The sequence below is a fragment of the Chelonoidis abingdonii genome, chromosome 20, assembly GCF_003597395.2.
Source record: "Chelonoidis abingdonii isolate Lonesome George chromosome 20, CheloAbing_2.0, whole genome shotgun sequence".
In the NCBI taxonomy this organism is placed as follows: Eukaryota; Metazoa; Chordata; order Testudines; family Testudinidae; genus Chelonoidis; species Chelonoidis abingdonii.
Window position 1 is genome coordinate 4,838,706 of NC_133788.1, and position 22,070 is coordinate 4,860,775.

General features: G+C 50.7%; 1 protein-coding gene across 1 annotated transcript in view; it reads right to left on the minus strand.

Moving 5' to 3' along the window:
• Positions 1-483: 483 nt before the first annotated feature.
• MMP28 (matrix metallopeptidase 28) overlaps positions 484-22,070 on the minus strand; it is a 32,740-nt gene continuing 11,153 nt past the window's right edge. Inside the window, exons 3-7 of the mRNA XM_032789652.2 lie at positions 13,425-13,646; positions 9,461-9,706; positions 7,777-7,926; positions 6,356-6,523; positions 484-2,838 (exon numbers count right to left, since the gene is read on the minus strand). Of these exons, the coding sequence (XP_032645543.1) occupies positions 2,444-2,838; positions 6,356-6,523; positions 7,777-7,926; positions 9,461-9,706; positions 13,425-13,646 (1,181 nt within the window). The 3' untranslated portion in view covers positions 484-2,443. The remainder of the gene's footprint in view (positions 2,839-6,355; positions 6,524-7,776; positions 7,927-9,460; positions 9,707-13,424; positions 13,647-22,070) is intronic.

Sequence of the window (22,070 nt, forward strand, 5' to 3'; positions counted from 1 at the left end):
CCCACCGGGGTTCCTCAGCCTCTTTAGGTGGAAGACAGTCATGCCATTTGGTGTCGGGGCGGGATGCGAGGATGAGGAAATGCAGCGTGTGGAGCACGAGCGTGTACAGTTGGTCCCTAGGCACGGTTTGGAACTGGACCGGCTCCAAGGTATGTAGCTGGCTCAGGGTGTTGGATTGGGGAGGCCAGGGGCGATCACACAACAGGGGCCAAATAAAAATGTCTGGAGGGCCTGGGGTGAGGGGTGGGTGGGGAGCGCCTCTCGTAGGGCCCGCAGCAGGAAGACGAGAGAAACGGGTGACAAGGCGGCCTTCGCCTCCTGGAGTACATGCAGGGGAGTCAAAAGGATGGAGAGCCCCATGCGCCAACCGAGCATGTGGGGATCTACCCAGTCCGCCCTGTCGTAGTCCAGGAGTCTCCGACCCTAGTGGTGCCACCGAAGCCCCAGACTGCCGCCGAGTATTCCAATCGGGCCCCACGGGTCATAAAGCCGGTCCTGGGTACAGCATTCTCTGCGAAGGCTAGAGGACTCCGGAAATTGCTCTTCTATCAGAGTCAAACTAGCCCAATTTGATGATCTTTTGGGCGTGCTGTGGTTTGATAAGCTTTGGAGAGAGGGCCAAGGAACTGGGCTTTGGTTTTTATATGGGAAAGGCTGCCTTACCCTACATTGCTATAAAATCCCTTAATTCCTGCCCAGGAGTGCCCTCTGCTGGATCAAACCAGGATGTCAGGCAAACCCAGAAAGGCTTAAATCAACAAAACTCGACAGCCACAAACTGCAAGTGAAAGCTGGAGCAGCTGGAAGTCAGGTCACCTCCAAAGAGCGTGTGAGCCAGGACAGCCGCTGGTGAGGAGGCAGCTTTAGACAAGAATTGAAACACTTTTGATGGCAGACTCCAGCAAAACATGTGTTCCCCTCTATCTCCTCTGAGACATTCACTCCCCCTCCCGGGGGCTTAGGAGTTGAGAGTCCAAAGTGTTCTTGAAAGAAAACAGGGCAACATCTCTGCAGGCCCCTCTCTCAGCACAGGAACAAACCCTGCTGTGCAACTTCTGCAGCGTGGGCAGGATGCAAGCATAGGGTTACCATTCTCTTTCTTGATGTCCTGGGCTACCCGGGCCAGCTCCCGCTTAGGCATCCAGAAGTGACACTTCTCCAAGAAGATGGAGAGAATGTCATCAATACAACCCCCAGAGACCAGGCAGAAAAATTCCCTAGCTGAGTCATCTGCGTGATGTGGCCCCACCACTGAGCATATCCCAGCGTTACTTGGGAAATCAATACCCAATCGCTGAATCAGCCAGAAGCCAGAGATGGAACAGACCTATTATGTTCCATGTAATCCAAACCTCCCTCAACCCCCCCCATTATGTCTATTTTCCCAGTCTAGATTTTGGTTTCCAGGAGCGTAACTTTCATTGGTGCCCTTAGGAGACGATGCTTCTTTTTGGATGCTCCCAGCTAATTCAAAAGCACAAGCTGATGCCATTTCAAAGAGTTTTAATAGGCATGTACAGTGTTTTGTGTTTACATAGGATACTCTCACAGCTATGCAGACGACTTTCTCCACTAAGCAAACGGATGCCAATCTAACTGCTGTAATTTATAACTTCTTCCGGATCTCGCAGAGAGTTACACTAGCTTACGTTAACCCCTGAATTTGGCCCAGAGAATTATCAGAGTTGTTCTCATGTGTCACCCAATGCATACGGCAAGATTGGAGCCGCTGGAAAAATGGAAGAAAAAAAAATCACCAATCATTCGGAAATTCTGTTCTGTTTCGCAGGTTCAACATGGGCCCATTTTATCCGATCAATGGTCTAGTGAAAAACCCAGTTTGGGGTAAACGAAAAATGTCAATAGTGGTTTGGATAAAAATTCCCATTAAAAATATTGTGAAAAACAACATGAAAAAAACCAAAAAGATATGGACAAAGTCAAGAGGGTTTTATTTTGTACAGTCTCCCTCTCCCTCGCCAGGCTAGAGGGCCAGTCTCCTCCTGTTTGCAAGCGGAGATGTCTTTGAACTGAGAAGCTGGTCTCGTCTTCTCTAGAGCTCTGTAAAATACCCATTTTAGCCCTTCTGTTTAGGGGGGACATTGACTAAACCACTGAAGAACACTCTGGCCAGAGAGATCTGTCCACTTTTCACCTCAAGGTCGGGACTATCCCTGCTCGCCTGTGGCAGTCATTGGGATGGCTCCTGAGATGGGAGTTCAAGTAGATCATTGACAAGAGGTACCTGGCTGAAGGACCGACGTGGGAAGTGAAACGTGTCTCTGAATAAAAGCCCTCCCAGTAAAGAGCAGGGCAGGAGATGGGGATCAGCCGCCATCTTTTCGATGCCACATTCAGGGCTGGATTGTGCCCTTGTCATCAATACGTGGAGGGGGGTGGAAGGCACAGCATGGCCCCTGGTTACGTCCAAATGTGTGGGAGATCAGAAGAGAGTCTGACTGGAATTCCTGCCCCAGCAGCCAATCCATGGCAGCTGGGCAGCCCACTTCCCCGTCGCCACCACCTGCAGCTTGGCCTGGTCGAACTTCCAGTACTGGTCCTCCCTGAAGAAGTACACGAAGCCATCCTGCTGTGTCAGGGCCCCATCCACCCCGGCCGGGACTCCGTTCCAATCCCTCAGGCTCCGGGGGTAGTAGGGCTCCACCTGCAGGGACTCCTCGCTCACCACGTAGTACTTGGGGCCCTTGAAGAGCACCAGGTGGTGGAGCTGCTGGAAATAGAGGGCCGCGTCGGGGTGGCGAGGAAGGTTGCTGGTGCTGCACTTCTGGGGGAATCCTGCCTCCAAGGCGGACCCTTTGTATCGCCAGCATCGGCCGCCTGGGGAGAAGCCAGAGACAAAGCTGGTTAGGATCGCTGAGGGAGGAGGCTGTGTAGGGGCCAGGACACATGGTAGGGAAGTCAAGCCATGATCTATCAACAGCATTTTGACAATGGGAGCCTGTTTCTCAAAAGTGTGTAGTTAATAAATAATAGAGAGCCCGTTTCATCAGCAGATCTCAAAGCGCTTTACAAAGGAGCATAGCACCATTCCTGATGGGGAAACTGAGGCACAGAAAGGCAATGTGATTTGCTCACTGTCACCTAGCATGCCAGTAGCAGAGCTGGGACTAGAACTCAGATCTCCAAAGCCCCAGTCCAGTGCTCCAGACACTAGGCCACATGGGCAGGTCAAACAAGCATTTGGAGGAGGACAGATGATATTGTAGTTCAAATGTAACACTGCACCCCAAGTGGGCTTCTGGCAGGAGGGGCCTCTGGATCTAAAAGCAGGAGCCTTTCCTGCCGAGCTAAATGACCCAAAGCTGCACGAAGCAGGATTGTCTGTGGCCCACCAGCACGATGTGGGGGGGTCCCACGCCCTGGGCTGGGATTCAGATCTGGGGCCGGCTCCCCCGTGGTGAACTGCACAGAACCCAGATAATCTGCCTCGAAAGGATGAACACCTTGTGGGTGGTGCCCACAACTAGCACTGCCCACTTTCACTTGCAAACAATAGCTACGAGAGGTCAGACCTGCCTGCCTTCATTCACCTCCGTGGGCATGGACCCTGAATCCTAATGCCTGCATTTGCTAGCGGACTAGTTCCACGGACACACCCAGCCGCTCTGAGATCACAGGCAGGGCTGAGGAAGAAGTTTTCCACGGGATTATTGTTAGTTCCCATAGCCAGCTGCTGCAGAGTCCCTGTGTCCTGGGACCATCAATCTATACATGCCCCACAGTGCTGGGCACACATGCCGGCTGTACCATCCATGGCTGTCAATCAAATGAAAACAAACGAGAGGCGGGAGGAATCAAGGGCATGTCTACAAGTGGCTGATTCAAAGGGAGGAAGAAGGTGGGTGTAGATTTCTTAATGACAAACAACCAGCAGGTGTCAGTGCTGTCCGATTTATGACTGGTTGCCCAACCCTTCGTCAGAATCCCTGAGCGGTTCCCAGGGGGAAGAGGGATACTTACAGCCCAGCTAATGTTCCCTTCACAGACAAATCGACCACAACAACGTGGATGGCCTAGATGCGCTCAGGAAACCTGTGATCAAACCCAGCTCTGGGCTCCCAAGGGAGAACGCACCTGCTCAGGATATCCTACCCAAAGTGACCAGTACCGTAATACCTGAGCACCTCACAAATTTATTTCATGCGTTTCTCCTCCCAACACCCTGGTGAGGCAGGGCAGGGTAGGGCTGTTATCTCCATGGTACAGCTGGGGAACTGAGGTGCAGAGAGGCTAAGCAACTTGCCCAAGGTCTCTCAGGAAGCCTGTAGCAGAGCAGAGAATTGAATCCAGGTCTCTCAAGTCTGAGGCTACAAACACCTGTCTTATCCCCATTATATTCACTCAGTGCCAAAGCACGCGTGTCACTTGCCAGACACATGGCAGATAGGGCAGCCATCCTGACAGGCCAACCAGCTCAATAAACTCTAGGTCTTCCACTCCCACGGCCCCACCCCTGAACAGAAGGGGGCGGAGAGGCTGGCTGAAGAGGCTGGCAATGGGATACAGGGCCATTCACCTCTTCCAGGGCACGGCCTGAAACCCATGTGAGAAGAGCCTGTAGTTTGTGCTACCCAGCAGACAGAGGAGTGCAAAGTCCCTCTCCCAAAAGGCATGCCGTAATGGATGAATGCAGCGGAACTGGCCTCCTTAGAGATGGACTGAATGGGCTGCTGGCTAATCTCCTCTCTCAGCCACTGTGAGGAGATCCCTTCAGGGCAGGGGTGAGGCAAGATCACCCTGTTCTTCCTGTTCCTGCTGCCAGAGGCCCCAGGCCTGCCATGTTGTGCAAAAACCAACACAATCCACAACCAGCTGGGCACTTGCTATTCCCACTGCTTCCCATAGGGGCCACTGGAGCGCAGCAGCTCAATGCCAAACCAATCACTCCGGAGCAAAACCAAGGATCTCAGGGATGGTCGGACTGATGCAACCAGCGGTGAATGCACTGACCAGCCCTTCCTGGGATCCTCCACCCAGAGCGAACCCTCCATTGCTATTTAGTGCACCTCCGGCTAACGAGCCCCGAGTGGTGCCATGCACTGAAATCCCGGGGACTCCAGAGAGCAAAGGAAAATGGCCCCCGTCAGCGTTTTGGCTGTAAACTGAGATCTCTGCAATCGTCGGCTAAAGGCACTGGACTCCAGCTGTCTACTATGGACCCGTTACCGGAGTGTCTGAGCGCCCCACAATCTCTAATGCATTTTCCCTCCCCACACTTCTGTGAGGTCGGGCCGGGCTGGGCTGTTAGCCTCATGGTACAGATAAGGATCTGAGGCACAGAGAGGTTAAGTGATTTGTCCTGGATCATGAAAGAAATCTGTGGCAGGGCAAGAACTGAACCCAGCTCTTCCACCACCTGCTCTAACCGCTACACCATCCTTCCTTGCCAGGGTGCTCATGCACAGGGAGAATCTCCCACACAATCCTTGTAGCCAGGGCCTGCCTGCAAAGCGCTATTAGCTGCCAGTGGCTAGTGGGTTATTGTTATTCATTTCTATTATGGTTGGGGCCCCTTGTGCTCAGCACGGTACAGCTACATCGGCAGACAGAGGTGAGGTCTTGATCCCTCCCTGGTGGTTACGGTAATGCAAATAAACAGTAAGAACCTCAGCAACTGCAACCGCAGGCTGATTTCCCACTGTCCCATCCCATCAGCCTCAGCGCCGGCTGGGTGGCTGGGCACTCGGTTACTGGACTATGGGTTATGGCAAAGGAAGAAAAACAAAAACTCTTTTCAAAGAGCCTGCCCTGCTCCCAGGCTCTTTCTGATCCTAGCCCTGCAAGGAGCGGAGGGAGGGAAGAGGGACTGCTGGGCCCCACCCTGCAGTAGGAACAAAGCCCCCATTCTGAAAAGCTCATTCTCCTTTGCAGCCGAGTGCCTGGGCCAGCACTAACGACCCTGAGCTGCCCCTTTAAATGTCCAGTAAGTCAGCCTGCTGCAGCAATTCACAGTCAGATGGGGGACTACATTGTCTTAGCCACTGGGGCCCCTAACACCATGGCCAGAGCCCCTGTAACACTCAGGGCTCAGAGCTCTGCACTGGCCTCTTGCTAATCAACAATGCCTAGCGCTGGCAAAGTGCTTTCCACCCCTACATTTCAAGGAGTTTCACAAACGACAGTGTCATTCTCCCTGTTTTACAGATGGGGAAACTGAGGTGCAACAAAGCAAAGGGGACTTGCCCAAGGTCAGCGGTGAAGGCAAGAACAGAACCCAGAGTGCCGACTCCCAGTCTAGAGCCGGTGCACCAGGCCACGCTCTGGACGGACAGACAGATCAAGGACACAGCCACAAGGGGGAGATTTTTGCTCCTCCTCCTCTGGGTCTGGCTACCTTTGAAGAAGTAGAATTTCCCATCTGCCTCCGACACAGCAGCCGCGTCAATGCCAGCTGGAAGCTCTGCCCACCGGGTCCGGAGCAGCTGCGGGTCGGTGGCATTGCCTTCCTTCGCCACAACCCAGTAGTGGTGGCCTTTGAAGATGTAAAGGTTGTGATCTGCATCTGTGCAGAAGACGGAACCGAGTTAGAGGGAGTGTGGCCTTGTGAACCTGAGCAGGGGGTCCTATCTCTGCAAGCCAATGATCCCCACTTTGTGCCCCACCCAGAACAGAAAGTAGCATGTGCAAAGCCACTACTGCAAAGGCTTCTCTCCTGCATCTCCAACGTATCTGCCTCTTCTCCCAGAGATCCACATTCAGGCTCCTCACTCACTCTGGCGAAGCTCATTTTCTCCAGGGCCGCCTATCCCCATATGTGCCAGCTCCACCTCTCTGCCCTGACGTCTCCACCTGGGTGCCCTGCAGGCAGCTTGAACATGCTATGGCAAACCCACCACTTCCTCCCAAGCCCTCTGCTCCCCGGCCATTCACAACCTCACCTGCCCATCTCCGACTCACCTCTCCTCTCCCTGCATTCAGGCTCTGAGCAAGCCCTGCGGCTCCTCTGCTATGTCATTCTAACCTCCATCCCTACCCAACAGCACCGACCTTTCGGTCGTCTCTCCCCCTGATTCCTGCAGCCACCCGCCCCTCCATGGCCCCCAGCTTCTCCTCTCAATCCACAGACACTGCTACTGGGGAAGGTGTCTTCCTCTCCTGTCGCTCCATCTAGGCTACTCCCCTTTCTCGCCTGCCTTTCACCAACAGAAGTCAGCCCAATAAAAGATACCACCTCACCCACCTCGTCTCTCTTCTCCTGCATCAAGTTCATTCTTCTGGCCCTCACCATCAAGGCTCTGCATCACTGAGATAATTTCCTACTACATCCGCTCTGCAGTCCCTCTGTACTCCTCCCTCGTGCCTCCTCGCACCTTCTTCCTTGCTATCACGTGTACTTAGGTACCCCACTGGGGAGCAGGCTGCAGGGCTACCCCTCTGTGCCTGATCTGCAGAGGATCAGAGTCTGTCATAGTCCCATCCTTGGCTTCTGCTTTTAGTTCTGGAGGTCCTCAGTTCGACCCTTGGTGTGTCGGCTAACACAGCAGCTCTCCCACTTGGCACGTCTCTCTCTTTCCCTGCGCACCTCTCCTCAGGACACACATGTGCTACGTCCTCAACCCTTTCAATGAGACCCTAGACTTGATCCCCCAGGGGGTTACTAACACTGCCTCCACCAGCACCAGCTGGAGGGAAAACAGGCCAGTGGGTCTAATAAGCCTGTCTTTTCCATCTCAAACACCTACAGCAAGGGAGGGCGGGCTGGACGGAGCAGCAGGGAGAGGGCTCCAGCTGCGTGTCGGCGTCCAAGAGACTCACCGATGGTTATAGCATCGAAGAAGGACTGGCAGTAATAAGAGCGGAGGCTCCCCTGCAGCTGATCGTTGCCTGGAAAATCAGGGCTCCAGTCCTGGAAATGAGCAAATAACTTCCCAGGAAACCGCACAGCTGAGCCCTTGGAAGGCTTTCCTGCAATGGAAAGAGAAACCTTGAGATGTATAGAGTGGCTGCACAGGGGATGCTTCCATAGAAGTGCCCATACTGGCTCAGACCAAAGGTCCATCCAGCCCTGTATCGTGTCTACCAACAGTGGCCAATGCCAGGTGCCCCACAGGGAATGAACAGAACAGGGAATCACCAAGTGATCCATCCCCTGTCGCCCATTCCCAGCTTCTGACAAACAGAGGCTAGAGACAGCCAGGATGGGCAGGGATGCTAATAGCCATTGATGGACCTGTCCTCCATGAATTTATCTAGTTCTTTTTTGAACCCTGTTATGGTTTTGGCCTTCACAACATCCTCTGGCAAAGAGCTCCCCCAGGGCTTCGGAAAACCCAGGAAAAGGGGTGGTCTTCAGATGCACTTAGACATCACGCAAGCCTTTTATCTGGATGTGAGGTTACGAACAAGGAACTAGACCAAGGAGCTAGAGCTGGGTAAACCTTTTCAGCGGAAACATTTTTGGGGGGTAAAGATGCAGATATGACTATCCTGAAACAGTTTGGAAATTCACATCAATTTCCTTTAATTGTTTAAAAACAAAATTCACAAATCCTGAAACATTTTGATTTTCCAATTTGAAGCAACTTTTTGTTCCAAAATTTCCTTTAACTTTGTTTTCTTTGTCTTCTTTTTTTAAAAAAACGATCACAAATGTTTTCAAGTGGTCAAAATCTAAATGAAACTTTTCAATGTTGCTGAAACAATTTTTTTTGTTACTTTTCAATTCACCTGAAATTCTGACAGTTTTTGTTTTTGATCAGACGACAATTCCCAGCCCCCACCCATCTCTGATTTTTCAGAATTGCCAGAGAACCAGAAGAGCCATCATTCACCTGGGTCTAGCTGAAACAAGAGGGTGTAACAGAGCGCGAGTCTGATGCAAGATCTGAGGCCTGAACCAGAGGCTGTGAACCAAAGTCAGGCCATGTATTAAACCAGATGCTCACAAGTTCATTGTGCAGTACGTGAACTTGGCAAAGTTGTTGTTAGTTTACTAGGCACTAGATATTTACATAAAGTTATTCCAGCTGGTACAGATACACCCCAGTCTAGTACAAGAAAAGTTGCTTTGACAAAACAATGAACAGGGATGTTTTGTCGAAGATATAAGGAACAAGAGGCGGTAACAAATAGATGTCATGAAACACGTCAGGTGGCATGTAAGTTGTTTATCTCAGTCTATAGACGTCAGGGTACCTTGTCTTAACCCTTGTCCAGCCTAGGGAGCAACAGAAAGTCCCCTTGCTGACTGAGCCGGTCGATTGTAATGGGCCTACATGTGCTAGAGTACCTGCAGAATCTAGGGGGCACTAGTACCATACTTCGTTGAAAATAAACCTGGCCGAGCGCCATCGCCACCAAACCGCACCTGTGGTCTTTCTGGGTAGCACTATCGATGCCTGCGGGGTCAGCTACCCATGCAGAGGTTGGGGCGGCACATGGAGAGGACACACACGCAAGCCAAAAGATGACAAAGGGGATCCAGGAGAGCCAGGCTCACCGTACAGGTTCTGGACAGCAAGGATGTCATCCCAGCTCAGCACAAAGTCCTTGCCCAGCTTCTTATAATAGGGAGACATCAGGGCGCTCCTGACGGGCGAGTGCTCCAGCCCCAGCGTGTGCCCGATCTCATGCGCTACCACCACAAACAGGTTGCGACCCTTGCCGCTATGCAGGGACCATCGCTCGTCGCTGTCGAAGTGCGCCTCCCCACGGCGGGGGAAGAACGCGTGCGCCAGGGCGCCCCCTGGTGGAAAGAGGAGCAGAGGCGGTTACAACTGACGCACAGGTCACATGCACGTGCTGAGCCTGTTCTACAATTGGTGAGGGATGTCTGGGCACAAAAGAGCAAAGGATGCAGTCCGTGGTGGCACTAGGAATACGTAGACAATATCAATCATCCTATTTAACGTGGACTTTTTAACATGTATGTTAGTACAGGCTCTGCTGGTAAACTTTCTGGGTTGTGGAAATAACGCAATTAGTATTTTTAGCGTGTGGGCGAGGTATAAGGGGGACAAAAACATTCCTGTTTGGGGCTCTTCAGTGGGCTAACACCACCTCTGGATACAGTGGCAGCTAGTGAGAGAACACTGGTGGGAAACAGACAGCCCCAAAAGTAGAAGTCCTGTAGCTATTCCCAGATCAGGGAGTGTATGAGGCAGGGAAAATTTGCTTTCTCGGTGATGGGGAGAAGCTACCTATAGAAGCAACTCATGCCAAACCTCCTATTCTGTCCTTGACCTCTCCACTGAGTCTGCCAGCAAGAGTCAATTGTGGGTTTGGGAAATGGAAATCAGCCCAAGAGGAACTGGCATCCAATCCCAGCTAACGTGACATTTTGGTTACAGCTGGATTTGAACCATTCACCTTTGGGTAAATCCTTGCTCACTCCCTTTCACTAGCTAGTCATTTCCTTTCATGCACCGCAAACATTCCCAGGGGAATCACTACAAAACTAATTTCCCCCTGCTGATCCTCACACCTTCATGTCAGCTGTTTGAAATGGGCCACCTTGATTACATTGGACTCATTTGCACTACAAACGTGATTTCCACCCCTTCTTGTCAACTGTTCAGAATAGCCCACTTCCACTTTCACTGAATTGGCTCGTTAGCACTGACCCCCCACTTGGTGAGGCAACTCCCATCTTTTCCTGTGCTGTGTATTTATACCTGCTCCTGTATTTTCCATTCCACGCACCTGATGAAGTGGGTTTTAGTCCACGAAAGCTCATGTCCAAACACATTTGTTAGTCTCTCGGGTGCCACAAGGCCTCCTCGTTGGTTTTGCAGATACAGACTAACACAGCTGCAGGGCCGGCTTTATGACCCGCGGGGCCCAATTAGAATACTCGGCGGTGGGGCGTCCACTCCGGGTTTTCCGTGGTACTGAAGGACCTTCGCTGCCGAAATGCCGCCAAAGACCCCCGGAGCAGACCCCCCGCCGCCGAAGACCCCCGGAGCAGACCTCCGCCACCAAAATGCCACTGAAGAAGCCCAGAGCAGGCCCCCCTTCGGCACGGGGCCCAATTCCAGGGAATCGGGTGAATCGGCTTAAAGCCGGCCCTGCACGGCTGTTAGTCTGAAACGTGGAATCTAAGGCACCAAGAAGTGATGTCTGTATCAGGGTCATTACGGGTCTGACAGCATTTAAATCAAATCCCTTATTTGCAGGCATAATAAAAGAAAGGGCTCAGCCCGAAAGCAGCTGTTCTTTTAAAACCAAATTCACTGGTCATTTGGATAGTTTGAATTAATTGTCCCAAAAATACATTTTAAAATGCAAATTAAAACCAGGCCTTTAAAAAAAGGCTGACGGTTGGATATTGTGGACTAATCTCTTTAGCAATAGTGAGATTAAAATGATTTCTGTTATTCACTTCTAAATACAGGCCATTTTATCTGTAGTGTGTGTAGTTCCATTGAAATCGGCATGAAAATCTTTATCACATGGGTTAATCACTTGGGCATGGGAGCAGGCATGCTCCAGTCACTCCGAACGATATTCTGCTGCATTGGATGAAGGCTACGGGGGTTGAAATGCCCCTGACATAGCGGAGCAGAATGGCTTAGCAAGGGATGTGATGGACTTGGAAGGAAATAGCCCAAGCTGTGAAAAGTCTGTGGTCCCAGATTTGTATCAAGGTCCACAATACAGTTTAATAACTGACATCGCAAATTCATCACACAAGAGCATAAGAACAGTCATAGTAGGTCAGACCAATGGCCCATCTAGCCCAGTATTCTGGCTCTGAGAGAGGCCGGTGTCCGATGCTTAAAGCAGTTGGAGGTTTAGGGACACCCAGAGCATGGGGTTGCATCCCTGACCCATCTTGGCTAATAGCCATTCATGAACCTATCCTCCAGGAATTTAGCTAATCCTTTTTTGAATCCTGTTATACTTTTGGCCGTCACAACATACTCTGGCAAGGAGTTCCACAGGTTGACCGTGCGTTGCGTGAAGAAGTACTTTCTTGTGTTTGTTTTAAACCTGCTGCCTGTTAATAACAAATTCTAAGGAATCACTAATTCCTTAAAGCCAGGATATTAGGAATAAATACCTGCGGCTAACCTCAGGTTTCGAAGGCGTGGAATTTGTAGCCATCACCTCGGAAATGAGAGGCCCACACCTTACCACTAACCAGCTTTGGAGAAGAAATAAAAAGTAGGACATAGATCCATGCCTGGTGTATATTAACCTAGATCCATCAAAGTCAAGGGAGCTACGTTGATTTACACCATTTGAGGATCTGTCCCAAGTCCTTGAGAGCCTGCGTCCATGAAAGATCTCATGGCATACTTTGCAGGACAAGTGTTGTTCAGTACTTAGACAGGAGTGAGACAAAAACACTTGCGTAGTTAGTCCCAGTGTCTTACCCAAACTCTAGGTAAATAAAGATAACATTCTCCCACCCTAAATCCCTGTCTCCATTTCCACTGGACAACATGACCCCGATTCTGCTCTCACTCCTGTGTAAACCAGAAGGAACTCCATCCAAGCCAGTGGAGCATGCATCAGAGTGAGATCAGAGACACAGAATCATAAATGCAGGGCTGGAAGGGATCTCAACAAGCGATCAAGTCCAGGTCCCTGTGCTGAGGCAGGACCAAGTAAAGCTAGACAATCTCTGACAGGTGATTGTGCAACCTCCAGTGACAGGGATTTCACAGCCTTCCATGGAAGCCTGTTCCAGAGCTAAACTCCCCTTAGTTAGAAGATTTCTCCTAATAGCTAACCCAAGTCTCCCTTGCTGCAGATAAAGCCCATAACTTCATGTCCTGCCTCCAGTAGACATTGAATCATAGAGCCAGAGGATTAGGAGGAACAGCAAGGGTCAGCTAGTCTAACCTTCTGCCAAGATGCAGGATTTGTTATGACTAAACCATCCAAGACAGATGGCTCCAGCCTCCCTCGGTGTAGGAACTTCCATGACTTCCCTAGGCCATTTGTTTCATTGTGCTACAAAGAACTATTGATCACAGCTCTGTTTATAACAGCCTTTAACATATCTGAAGACTGTTATCAGGACAGTCTTTTCTCAAGACTAAACATGCCCAGTTTTTTTAGCCTTTGCTCACAGGTCAGGTTTTCTAAACCTTTGATCACGTTTGTCGCTCTCCTCTGGACTCTTTCCAATTTGTCCCCATCTATCGTGAAGTGCAGCACCCAGAATTGGACCTAGTGCTCCAGATGAGGCCTCACCAGTGCCAAGCAAAGAAGAACAATGACACACACACCCATATCTTACATAGGACAGCCCAGAATGACATGTGTCAGGCCCATCCTTCTCCTTCAGCCATCGCACGCTAGTCCTGGCCAGCGACACTAAGCCGATTTGCTCATGGGGGAGGCACTAGAGGATAACAAGCCTCTTCCCCTTCCCACCCCTCCCTCCCTCACTTGCTGCCTGGTAAGAGCCCCCGGTGTAAAAGAGAAGCTTACGATGAGGGAGCGATTAGCACCTGGCCCATCGAAGGCGTTGCTGAGTCCATCGTTGTGGTCGCCGTGGAAGAAAGCCAGGCGGATGTCAGCAGGGCTGTCCAGCACCTCCCAGAACGCCAAAGATGAGACATTGCTCCAGAGATCGAAAGCTGCTTTCACCGCCAGCCGCACCTGGTGCTGGGGCAGATACCAAGGCCAGTTCACGATCCGGTAGGTTAGGTGCCGCTTGTACCACTTTCCACCTGCAAGAGGGAGAGTTTTCTTTTATGTCTCCATCGTGCTTCCCATCCACAGATCTCACTGCACCTTCCAAAGGAAGAGTGGGATCATTATACCCATTTTACACATGGGGAAATTGAGGCACTGAGAAGAAAAGTGATCTGCCCATGTTAGAGCTAGGAATAGAAGCAAGTGTCCTGTCTCCTGACCCAGCACCCTATCCACCCTAACCCACCCTATACTTCATCTCCACTGAACAGTGCATTCAAGAATCCTAGAGATCCTGATCTCAGGTACAACAGAGTTAATCTGGAGTAGGTTCCTTTAATGGAGTGACTCTGGTTTTGCATTGGTGTAAATGAGATCAGAATCCAGTCCTGTTGATCTGAAGTTTCTTTCAGCTCAACACACCTCCTCTAGTTCACACACCAGGCAAAATTCAGATCTCAGGGACGAGAGGATACATCTGGAATAATTCCACTGCCTTGAATGAGGTTACTTTGAATTTACACCAGTAGAACTGACAGCAGGATTTGGCCCCACTGAATCTCTTCTCAGCAGCAAGGATCTCCATTGCCTACAATCCCCAAAGGTTTGCCAGACAAGGGAACAATCATGGGAAATGCAATGGAGCACCCCAGGGCAGCGAGGAGATGAAAAGGACCATGCACTTCAATCTCATACCTAGTCTGTCCCTTAGCCAGCATATTGTAACATAATGGAGCAGATCATCCCTGCAATGGGACTCCAACCGAAGGATGAAGAAGCCCAAATAGGGGATGATGCCTGTGACACTCCTGGCATCTACTTGACCTAGACATGAGTGTTAGTGGGCGTGATTCTCCTCTCACCAATCAGGAGCAGCTCCACCAGCAAGAGGAGGAGTCTGATGCTCTGCAAGCTCTGTGGGGTAGGGATCTTCTCCTGGTGATGTGTTGGCAGAGAGTCTAGCACCATAAGCCTCCTAGGTGCTACCGTAATACAAACAACAAGAAAGAGAAGGATAAAGCCCAAGTGTATGTAGACCCCATGGAGTCCACTAGGGGCTTCGCAGTTGCTACTGATTTTACATGGAAGGCGGGCAAATACCACGGCGTAGGGAGGCAGTCAGGACAAGATAGCTGACAGAAGGGGATGAGATAAAGCCACCAACTCAGTCTGGGTCGTATGCTGAACCCCATTGCACTGAGGCACATCCACAAGAACTCCACTGGCTTTAACAGGGTGACTCCAGATTTACACCGAGATCAGGATCTGGCTCTCTCACACGCCCTCTTCTTGCTTTTCTAGCCGTCTGGTCGCCCTTCTTCTGAGAGCCCAAGAATTGGAGCAAGTCACATCACCACTGGCACATGCGCACCCCAATGTGTAACGCTCACCTCCATTTACACCACCCCCGACTCAAACCCCGGGCTCCCCCACCAGGGAGCTGAGCTCCTGGATTGCTGAGCATTTTGAAGTCAAGGGGTGTTTTGATCAAGTTAGGAAAGGAAGTGGGACACCCAGCCAGAACGAGGGCATTTGCCCCCGAAAGTCAAGCGTAGTAAGTGCACATAGAGGTCCAGATCTTCAGCTGGTATGGATGGGTGCAGTTCTACTGAAGTCAATGGATCTATACTGGTTCACACGAGCTGCCGATCTGGCCCAATAACTAGCTTTACCACCTGTGGGTTTCAGTGAATGAAAACAAGGCTGCTGCTGAAAACAGCTACCCTGCAGGCAGAACGAAATAGCAACGATGCGGGAAGGGGAATAACCTCAAACATATGGGAGAGGCTGGGGGTGTGGCCTGTAAGGCAGCCCAAAAGGAATGCAAGATTTCAGGCACATGTCACTTACCTGTACACGTGGAAAGGCAGGTTTCGGTCACAAAGCTCCAACTCCTGGACAACATATGGGTGGGTCTGAAATGTGTTCCCAGGAAGGAACGGGATTAAAATGTGTAACAGAGGCCACTGAGCTAAGGTCACGCAGGCAGCAGCACCGGGTGTGGGAGTGGCAGCTCTTGGTATTGGCCAGTAGAGGTGAAACCCAATTCTGCAGAGCAGGCTTCTCTTTGCACACCCTGCTTGGCCAAGGGGCTAAAATCAGCTACGGTGTTATTAGGTGACAATGCTGCTCTTCAAACCCAGCAGGCTGGCTAAGGCTGAGAAGCAACACCGGAGCGTTTACACTCATCCACCACCAGTGCACTAGCACTTGTGTAACGTGTTTTTAATCCACAGATCCAACAGCGCTTTCCAAGACAGGGAAGAATCACTCTCCGGCCCCTTTTCAAATGGGGAAACCAGGCAGAGAGTGGTCTGACCACTGCCCTGTTATATCAAACAGGATTCTTTCACTGTCCCCTGGCCTTCCCCCTCTCTTCTGTCTTTACCTTTTGTCCCTTGATACATGCTTAGATTGTAAACTCCTTGGTGCAGGGACTCTCTCTTCATTACACGCCTGTGCAGCACACTTGGGCCCTGATCCCTGACCAAGACGTCCCCGAGCTACCCTCATACAAATGATAAGTTACAGCTGGTATCTGTACTGTGGGAACAATGAGACTCACCTCCTTGGTGAAGCCCTTTGAGATCTACTGGTGCAAAGCACTCAATAAGAGCTAAGGATTGCTATTCTTTCAAAAGTCAACAGGCTTTGGTTTCTGGGTGTCCAACATAAAGCACTCAGCAACCTCTGTGTTTCCACTCAATTGTGGGGAAAGCAGAGCCGTTTCCAAGAGACTTTCTCCATTGGATCATATGAACTGGAACCATAAACTCCCTGAACATTAAATCTCACCAAACGAGGATCAATCCATCCTCATCATCATGTCCACTCATTATACTACACACCCGAACATAGCCATTATATGAACATCATACCCTCATATCTCAATGTCTGTACTTCACCCCATCAACCCTTTACCCCCAATCGGGGATACTGCAGATTATGTATTCCTTATGCCACCCGATCTTAAACCGAACTTCGCGCCCCTCAATAATCTGTACGTTATTCCCTGATAACCAGAAACTTCTATGCTTAAGTTCTGTACCGTTCACTTTTTTTTTTTAAAACATCATCTTAATAAAATGTTTAAATCTGAACCACTAGCCGTAGAGACCAGAATATCTGGGGGGAAATTTGCATTGGAGACGGGGAGTCCTACCAGGGTTCAGACTGCCTGATGTTTTGTGCAGTCTCAGGAAAATTCCTCCGCCCCCCACTCTGAGTTTCAACCTTTGTTTTTCTAAAGGATTTTTTTTTAAATTACATTTCTAGCATAGTGAAACTGTGCTAAGTAAACTAGATTGTAGAGGAGCTGCACTGATTTACAGCAGCAGCAGATCTGCCCCAAAGAGGCCTAGGTGAATGCATTCTCCTTGCCCTATTACAATACTAGGATGGCAGGGGATAAGAACTAGCTAAAACATTCAGCAGGATCAAACTTGCATTTTTCCGGCACCAAGTGGACCTGGAACCTCAGAGGTTTCATGTTCTCATTATACTCAGAACTACACTTCTTGAGCTTGTCAACCAAGCAGAGAAAGGTACAAAACTATCCAACGGTTGGAAGTTGAAGCTAGACAAATCTGGACTGGAAATAAGGCGTACATTTTTAACAGTGAGGGGAATTAACCACAGGATCAATTTACCCAGGGTTGTGGTGGATTCTCCATCACTGGCCATTTTTAAATCAAGATTGGACATTTTTCTAGGAGATCTGCTCTAGGAATAATTCTGGGGCCGTTTTCTGGCTTGAGCTAGAGAGGAAGTCAGACTAGATGATCACAATGATCCTTTCTGGCCTGGGAATCTATGAGCATGTTCTAAATTTGGCACCACGAGTTCTTTCGGTTCTATTACAAGACACTTTACGTTGTCCATTGCAATGTAGTTTCATAGCGTTTTATCCACATACTTAGCTACATCCTTGGCTAGTGTCCATCTAGCCAGCCACTCCTTACTGTGGTAGCTGAGCATCTCACAATACATTTATCTTCACAACCCCCCATGAGGGAAAGAAGTGCTAGAATCCCCATTTTATCCATGCGGAACTGACACAGAGTGGCTAAATGATCAGCCCAAGGTCTGTAGCAGGGTAGGGAACTGAACCTACGTCTCCCAAATTCTAGATAGTTCCCTAACCACTAGGCCATCCTTCCTCTCAGAAGCACAGTATAGCGCCATTAAGTAAATGGATCTATGAACATCAATGGACTGAATCTGCTCTGCACCAGCTGTGGGGCTGGCTCATTATTCCCAAGCAACCAAGGAATTCTATACAGACACATGAAAAAGCCGAAGGACGAGAAGCACTTACTGTCAGTTATGTGGGGGTGGGGGGAATTCCTGGTTCCACATGTGATTTACATAAGGGTTGAGTGGCCTACGCTATGACATGTGCCAGCATTAATAACCAGCTGGATGCAGGACGTGGGAACTGCACATTTGAAAGTGTTCACATAACTCTGCCTTATGGGGCATCGCCCGGGAGAATGTCTGCACCTCTACTGGTTGGAAAGTGGCCACAGGCGCAAAGCATTCTACATCTGGTATAAACTGTCAAATGCAATTGAGAGCAAGGGATTTTTAAACACCGAAGTGGACTTTCCTGAGCCTTCTGCTGCCAGCATTACTGGGGTGAGAACAGACATAACGCATGACCCTGACGGTACGGGAGCCCAAAATGCAAAATCGCACAACCCTAAGGAGATGCTTCTTTAAAGAGACATCAGCAGCAAGTTTAAGCTAACTGCTCAGGGGTGGGGCAAGACAGGAAAAAGACAGTTACAAAACTCCAAGTTAGAGACAGTTGCAACATTGGGCTGAATATGCCTCGGTCGCAGCCAGAGAAATTCCCTCAGTGGCCCGGTTCTTATTCACTCTGGTACAACAATGGGAACTGGGGCCCAGATCCTCAGAGGTTTTTTAGGCACCTAACTCCCATGGGAGGTAGGCACCTAACTACCTTTGAGGATCTGGGCCTTGACCCTTGCAGATGTTAAATCCAGATTTAAACCTTGCCCTGCAGCGTTTGTAACCCATCCTTGGAACAAGACGCTGGTATGTGAGGAAAATTAAACCAGCTGGGCCGGATTTCGTTGCCCCAGAAGAGTTAAATGCACAAAGGGAACGACCAGGACAAAGCATTTAAACCATTGTTCACTTGAACTAACCCAGGCATAGTCTGTGAGGTAGGGAAGGGCCTATGAAAGACATAGGGCTCCGTTCTCCAGGGGGGCTGCACTTTGTGCCTTCATCTCTGCCAGTTCAAAGCGAGTGTAAAGTGCATGCAACATTCCGGATCAGAATGGTAGCATTTTAGTGACCGTGCACTAGTGACGGGTGCAGGACAATGCCTGATCAGGGCCCTGGCATTTAACCAGAGTCTGTCTCTTTAAGATTCCGAGTCCAGCTGTTCACTCCCTGGCCCTGCAGGGTGGAGGTAGCTGGTTCAGGCTGCGGTGGGGGAATACGTCCCTCTCATCCCTTAGCATCAGCCCCTTTCAACTGAGCAGACACCAGGCACATTGTTGCAGCCCCCGCTTGCCCCTAAAGGCTGCCGGCAGGATTTGGATCTCATGTGCGCTGGTGTGAATCAGGAGTATCTCCAGTGAAGCCAGTGGGTTCCAGTGGAATAAAACCTGGACCAGGCCCTGCATCTGCACATTCTGGGAAAGCCAGGCCAGAGCAGCCAGCAGCTAAAGCAGAGCGAGCAACGGGGTCTAGGAAAAGGCAACTGCAGCCTGGATAGATGGGTGTTCCCCTGGTGGGATGACCATTTCCTCCTGTTTATCTCGGCTGGGCTTGTGCAGGGCTTTTTCGCAGCTAATCCCCTTTGACGGGCCAGCACTTCCAAAGCCTGCCTAGGCAGTTTCAGAGCTTCGTTGCAGATACCTCCAGACACACTCTTCTCCTGTCACCGGCACAGCCAAATAAACATCTGGGACTGGCACCGAGGTGATTAAAGCAGGTGACAGGACACACCTTTCTAACAAGCCCAGTCCCCTATTGCAAAGGCAAACCAGGACTGGGGCTTAAAACATCAGGGAACACTATGGGGAGGTGCCCAGACGATGGGGCCCTGTTCTCACTCCAACAGTCAAGCCAGGACCTCCAGATGCTGCTGTGTGAAGTGAACAGTGGCTCAGTTACATGTTTCCCCCACTCGGTAGGGTAAGGATTCTATAGGGCTGGAGGAAGGGCGGACAAAGGCAGGGAAGGATTCAGGGAGCAGGTGCAGTCTGCGGTGTGCTCTTCTCTATGGGCGTCCGGTGCCTAAATTAGCATGGCCACAGACTTGTCCCCTGCCATGCCAAACATGGTTCTATCTTGCTGCACAGAACCAGCCCCGGTCTGACCACAGTTTGGAATGGGGTTAAAAACATGGTTAGGTCCAGTCTACACTACATGATGCAACAGTGTTTTATCCACAGCATGTTGTAATCGGGAGCTGGCATTGCAGAGCACACGGGTGAGACCGTCGTCTAATAGAAGATCCCATCCCGACTGTTCTTTCTCCAACAAAGCTCGCCCCCGGCTCAGACAGACTGCTTCCTGTTGAAAGCAGGATAAACAATGAGCTCCGCAGAATGCTTCTGGAGGGTCTGGCTTCCCAGACACTGGGCCTAATCACTCTTTGTCCTGCCACAGCCACTCTCGGCAGTTCCCCCAGGAGGATCACATGGCAGGGCTGTGCGGCTTCTCTTCCCCTTCCCCGCCCACACGTCAGCACAATTTATAGATTCTAATGCCAGAAGAGAACACTTGACCATTGGGTCTGACCTCCAGTATAACACAGGCCAGGAGAATTGCCCCAAACTAATTCCTGTTGGAACTAGAGCAGATTTTTTTGAAAGACAGCTGATCTCGATTTAAAAATTGCCAGCGATGGAGAATGCACCGAGCAATCAGCTGTCCGTGCACACAGGAGCACTGGTTATGAGGGGAGGAGTGGGGAGAAACACCAGTTTATGTGCTGCCGAGTACCAATGCAGCTTGCAATAAGACTACTTAAATGGTTTCAACAGGCTTGGAAAATGCAGCTGGACTGGCCAGGAGAGTCAGTCAAAATTTTTATGTCTAGAGTTTTCCTTAGGGAAACGCCATTTCCTCTCAGTTGTGAGGACATTCAATGGGAGGTGGGAGGGGGAACATGGGGAAAATGTCTCAAGAATATCCAAACGGGACATTCTCCGAATGGAACCGTTTCGGTTTTTCGTTCCAGCGGTGTAGCGAGGACTGTGATGGAATTGCAAGCTACCCCTTTAAAGACACGTCTACACAGCACATGTAGACAGCCACGCTAGCTCTGCTCAAGCTAGAAATAGCAGCGTAGCTGGGGTAGCGCAGACAGCAGCTCAGGCTTGCTGCCTGAGTGCAAATCCACCCAGCCCACTTTGGTATGTACGCGGGCGGCTAGCCAGAGCTGCCACTGCTATTACCCCGGCTATGCTGCTATTTTTAATGCACTAGCTCAAACAAATCGAGCACATCTCTGTCTACCCACACTGGCAAACATGCTCCCAGCAATCCCTTAGGACAGGGGTCACCAAACTTTTTACTTCGTGTCCCTCCTTACCCCTGTCTGCACCCTCCCTGACCCTAGAGCTGGGGCCGGGGAGCAGGGCCATGGCTTTGGGAGGGGAGATGTGGACAGGGGTAAGGAGGCCAAAGCTGGGGCCACAGCTGGGGATGGGTGCGGAGCCCTGGGCACAGGGCCAGCAGCAGAGCCCCGGGCATAGAGCCAGCAGCTGGGGCCAGGAGCAGAGCTGGGTGGCACTCCCTGCCCACCCCACCATGGGGGCTGTCTCTGGCCCCAGCTGTGCCCCCTGAATGGTTCTCTGTGCCCTCCTAGCGGAGCACGCTCCACAGACTGGGAACTCTGCCCTAGGAGTGTTTGGGGAGGTTGTTCCTGACCCTGCTTCAGGTTAGGGGGCTTGGGAGAGACGCATGCAACCAGATGGTCTGGTCAGAGCCAGCAGAAAGCAAGGTAGCGTGAGCAGTGCCACTGTTTCTGGGCCCAGCCTGCTCTCTCTCTCTCGGTTCTGGAGATCTTGTGCGTCATGGTTCTGAATTCTGAGAAATAAAGTGGTGTCAGGTTGCAAGCTTCCAGCACAAGTGTTTCTGTTTGTGCATGTGCTGTGAACTTTGCCCTGAGTGCCATCCTGGTGCATCAGTTCACCTCCGTCACCAGCCTCCAGTACACACCAGTCTCCAACAACCCTGCCACATTCCTTGGCAGGGGACTGAGAGTTTGCCATTTCTGTCTCTATTTCCTCCTGCCCCTGTCGCTCCACATCCTTCCTGGGACGCTCAGTCCAGCCTCACTGAACACAGACCCCCTGTCCACTCGATACATTGGTACCCAAACAAAAACCCTCCTGGGTTCAGAAAACAATAACCCCAACCCACTTAAGAGTGACCACACTGCGTCAGACCAAAGGTCCATCTAGCCCAGT